This window comes from Psammomys obesus, unplaced genomic scaffold (genome assembly GCF_907164565.1).
Source record: "Psammomys obesus unplaced genomic scaffold, mPsaObe1.curated_primary_1811, whole genome shotgun sequence".
NCBI classification, from domain to species: domain Eukaryota; kingdom Metazoa; phylum Chordata; class Mammalia; order Rodentia; family Muridae; genus Psammomys; species Psammomys obesus.
Window position 1 is genome coordinate 18,285 of NW_026590450.1, and position 4,812 is coordinate 23,096.

At 42.7% G+C, this 4,812-nt stretch overlaps 1 protein-coding gene across 1 annotated transcript in view; it reads right to left on the reverse strand.

The window, feature by feature from the left end:
* Prkx (protein kinase cAMP-dependent X-linked catalytic subunit) overlaps window positions 1-4,812 on the reverse strand; it is a 27,246-nt gene that overhangs the window by 9,262 nt on the left and 13,172 nt on the right. Inside the window, exon 3 of the mRNA XM_055607398.1 lies at window positions 3,408-3,671. Coding sequence (XP_055463373.1) covers window positions 3,408-3,671 — 264 coding nt within the window. The remainder of the gene's footprint in view (window positions 1-3,407; window positions 3,672-4,812) is intronic.

Sequence of the window (4,812 nt, forward strand, 5' to 3'; positions counted from 1 at the left end):
TTCCTTCCTTCCTTCCTTCCTTCCTTCCTTCCTTCCTTCCTTCCTTCTTTTCTTGAAACAGGGTTTCTCTGAGTAGTTCTGGTTGTCCTGTAAACCTGGCTGTCCTCAGACTCAGAGATCCACCTTCTTCTGACCCATGAGTGCTAGGATCAAAGGCATGTGCTAATATGCCCAGCTTTAAATTATATTTAAAACGTCAACTGTGGCAAACAGGTGCTGAAATCTCCAAGTGGCAGAGTGTATAAACTAAGAAAAATTGATTGTTTTTTAAAAAGAAAGATAAAACAGGAAAAATGTTTCTTCAAAAGATTCAACTAAAAATAAACTAAGCTATAGAAAGTTTAATAAACATCATGTGGCTCTGCTGTAAAGAGAAATATTATTCAGCCATATAAAGGACATTAAGTCTGACAGGAGGTATCATGTAGATATACACAGAGGTAACTGCATAAATTGGACACAAAAAGAAAAAAAAATTTAATGATGCTGCCTGTGTGAAGTGTACAGGCCGGAAAGTCCCAGAGAGGCACACCAGGAGGTTGTGAGGGAAAAATGAGGAGAGTGGGAAGTGACTACTCCATGATTCATGTTTACATATGACCAAAATGTCCTGGAGCATAAACCATGGTAAAGTTGACAGAGCCCTGGCCTAGCTAGCGTGCTTGAAATGGAGATACTCAGAGGGTCAAGTCACTTGTATCAGGCTTGAAAACCCGAGTCCAGCTCTTAGAACCCACGTGGAGGGAGCACTCCTGCAAGCTGTTCTCTAAACTGTACATTCCCTCATCCAAAGCAAATAAATGTAATTGTATTTTTTTAAAAAGTGGGCTCAAGAGATGGCTCAGTGAATAAGAGCACTTGTTTTTGTGGGAACCCCAGTTCAATTCCTAGCATTTACATGGTGGTGATACAACCACAGATAACTTCAGTTTCAGGAGAACCTGCTGCCTCTTCTTACTTCTGGGGCACCAGTAATGCATGTGTTATGCAGACAAACATGCAGGCAACAATTGCACACATAAAATAATAAAGTAAAATTTTTTAAACAAAAGTTCTGTGCTGGACCTGGGACTCCCACTAGACATCCAACTAAGCAGAAACCTGGGCAAAAAGATAATGGCAAGGCCATGTCTGCAATTAAAAAGAAAAAGGGCAGTAATTTGAATAGGAACAGAAGGAGTAAGAAAAAGAAGGAATAACTGGTCTTATTAAGACATCTTCAAGCCTGTATATTTCCTTGGATTTAGTCATGGTTCAGTTCTACCCATTTTGCTCTAATCCCGAAGATATCAAGAAGAAATTTGAAAGTCACAGCACAAGGACTTTCTAAGAAGGACTCTAGTGGGTCAGGAATAAATTGACAGAAGGGAGGGCACAAAGCCTAAAGCTTCTGCACAGCAAATCAGATGAGCATGGAACAGATGTGGAGAAACATTCTGCAAGTGAAACTCACAAAACGGGATAAAGTTCAGAATCTGTAAAGAACTGATCCAACCCTGGTACAAGGGATGGCATTGTTCAACTCAGACACTTCTGCCTGGATGGAACTATAGGTCTGTGAGTAGAGTGCCTATAGTTTTGTAGGTAGAGTACTTATAGCTCAATGGGTAGAGTGCTTCCCTTTCAGGCACAGAGCCCAGATTCCACTGCTAGCATAAACAGAATGTAGAAATTCTCACCTGTGGTCAAATCCAGGCAGGAGGATAAGGAGTTCAAGGTCATCCTTGGCTGCCTAGTGAGTGCCAGGACAAACTGGGCTGCCTCCTGCCCCTCCCCAATAGAATCAAGTAGAAGTCAGTCAGTCAAAGGCTCCCAACACTTTGTGTGCTTCTGGGTCCATTAACTCTTACTTTGATCCTTGTAGCCTGACTCGGTTAGAACAAGATCAGAGTAGATAGAACATCATAGCCGAAGAGGCCACAGGTAATTGTACCTAGAGGGCTCCGCTTACTCCACTGAAAGCTGAGAATTTCTGTGTCTGCCCCAGGCTGTAGGCTTGCATGCCTCAGGCTGTGGAACTTTCTAGTTCTGACTTGTTTCTTACAGTCTTGAACCTCTCCACACATATTCATTTTTATAAAATGCTCCAATGGATGCCTGGCTGATCAAGGGTACTGCATACCCCAGCAGTCCTGGGACCATGGAGAACCTGTCCCCAGCACAGACTCTGCTAAGGCTGGAAAGTACCCAATTCCCTCTATACTGGGCCTTCTTTCCCCCCCCCACCTCCCTGGCTATGGTTTAATAGGAACATGACACCATCTTCTTATCTGCAAAGAGCTCCCATACCCATGAGTGGAAAAAGGAGCCATGGGCAAGGGACCCTAAGGACAGAGTTCTATAAATAGAAAACAATAAGGTCGAAGCTGGAGAGGCAGCTCAGCCTAAAACCTCTGGCTACTCTTGTAGAGAACCTGGGTTCAGTATCCAGCACCAATATGACCGCACACATCTACCTGTAACCACAGTTCTATGGTATCCAATGCCCTCTTATGGCCTCTGAGGGCTTTTCTCTCTCTCTCTCTCTCTCTCTCTCTCTCTCTCTCTCTCACACACACACACACACACACACACACACACACACACACACACACACGGGAGATATAAGATAAATACATCTTGAGGCAAAAAAATACAACACTAAAATTTGAACTGCCATATGATCCAGCTATACTATCCCTGGACATATGGTTGTATGTACAAAATATACATGTATATATGTGTGTAGATATATAAATTGTATGAGTACTCAAGTAATACCTCTATATTACTTGTATATCTAAATATATACATATATTTGCATATATAAAAGTATGAAGTCGTTCACAGACAGTATTAGTATTTTCCAGAACAAAATTCAACCACTTTGAGGACAGAATAATTTTCTTCTCTGCTTAGAGTCTAGAGGGGGCCTTCCCCACTCCCATATTTGTGCACTAGGGGTGGACTATCCCCAACAAGTTCAGGTATTTCTTGGTGTCCAGCAGGTGATGATGTTTGGGGAGATCCTGGACAAGCTTTAGGGAAGGCAGTAAGGAAGGCCTTATTGGAGAAAGTAGGTCACCAGGGACAGGGCTGAAGATTTGATAACCCTGTCCTACTTCCCCATTGATCTTCCTGTATGTGGCTACAATGTGAGCAGCTACCTTCTACACATGCTCCTGTTGGCAAGTGATCCCATGACAGAACTGGAGATCCCAAAATAAACCTTTTCTTCCTTAAGTTGCTTTTTTAGGAGTGTTTTATAACATCAACAGGGAAATAAATAGGAGATCCACCTAAACGGAGGGAGGGGTATATCACACCAAAGCCCACCATGCATCTTCTGGCCCTGTTTGTCTATCCATCCAAATTAAACCTTCAATTTTCAATTAACCTGTAATAACTCCATGACTGTCCCCACTTACCTATCCACCAGTTTCTTGGCAAAGCCAAAGTCAGTGAGTTTGATATGTCCTTCCCGATCTAGAAGGATATTTTCAGGCTTCAAGTCCCTGTACACGATCTCCTTGGAGTGCAGGTATTCAATGGCACACACGATCTCTGTGGAGTAGAAGATTCCAGCAACCGAGGAGAAGCGACCACGGTTCCGCAGGTAGGTGAATAGCTCACCACCAGGCACAAACTCCATCAGCATGTAAAGAAAACGGTTGTCATGGCCTGTCCAGAACCTGTGAGACACAACAGAGTGTATGAGGCTTGTTGAGTTGGGTGCTCAGATGTGGACCCAGATGTGCTCAGATGGATGTTGATTAACAAACACTGATGGCAAGATGTGTGCACAGAACGCAGGTATATATAGAGGCAGATGTTCCTTTTAATATACTGGCATACATTGACACTAAGAGGTGCATATGCACACATATCAAAATACAAATACAGATATCCAGATAAACACACAAACAAATGCAAACATGTGCATGTACCCTGGTTAGCTTTAACTGTCACCTTTACAACCCAGACTCACTTGGGAATGACTCACTGAAGAATTTCCTATATCAGCCTGCCCTGTGAGCACATCTGCAGGGAGCGTCATCATTAAGAAGACCATGTCCACTGTTGGTGGCAACATCCCCTCCTAGGGAGAAGATGTGCTATCAGCTTTAACACAGCCTGAAGTCACCTAGGTAGGGTCTCAGTGAGGCATTTCCCTCATCAGATTGGCCTGTGGGTATCTGTGGGGAGTGTCTTGTTTGATGAATGACAGAGGAGGGTCCCAACCACTGTGGATTGGGTTTCTTGGGCTGGATGACAGTTTTCTGCTTCTAGTTCCTGTTCTGAGTTCCTCCCAGATGGCCTGTGACAGGGAAGTGAAAGCCAAGTTAACCCTTTCCTACCCTCAGTCCCTTTGGGTCACTGTTTTATCACAGCAACAGAGTAAAAGCTGACCAGCAAGTGATGAAGATGTTTGATAGATGTCCAATATCAGTTTACTCAGAATGTAAGGTTGTGCTTAGATGGACTGTGGATGCAGGTTGATGTTAGGACATCACAGGATGCTAAGCCTGTGAGGACAACCTGAGGGTGAAATTCACAGGGAGAGTACATGCTACGAGGTGTCACCCTAGGTGGGACTTAAAAAACACCATGCCCTTAACCAAGATTATGTATGTATTTTTTGTTTGTTTGTATGTATGTATGTATGTACGTGTGTATGTATGTATGAATGATAAATCCATAATCATCTATTATCTAGCTATTTAACGTATCCAAATTATTCATCATGTTTTTACCATATTTTGTTCATCTATCCATTATCTATCTTTATCTATCTATCTATCTATCTATCTATCTATCTATCTATCTATCTAT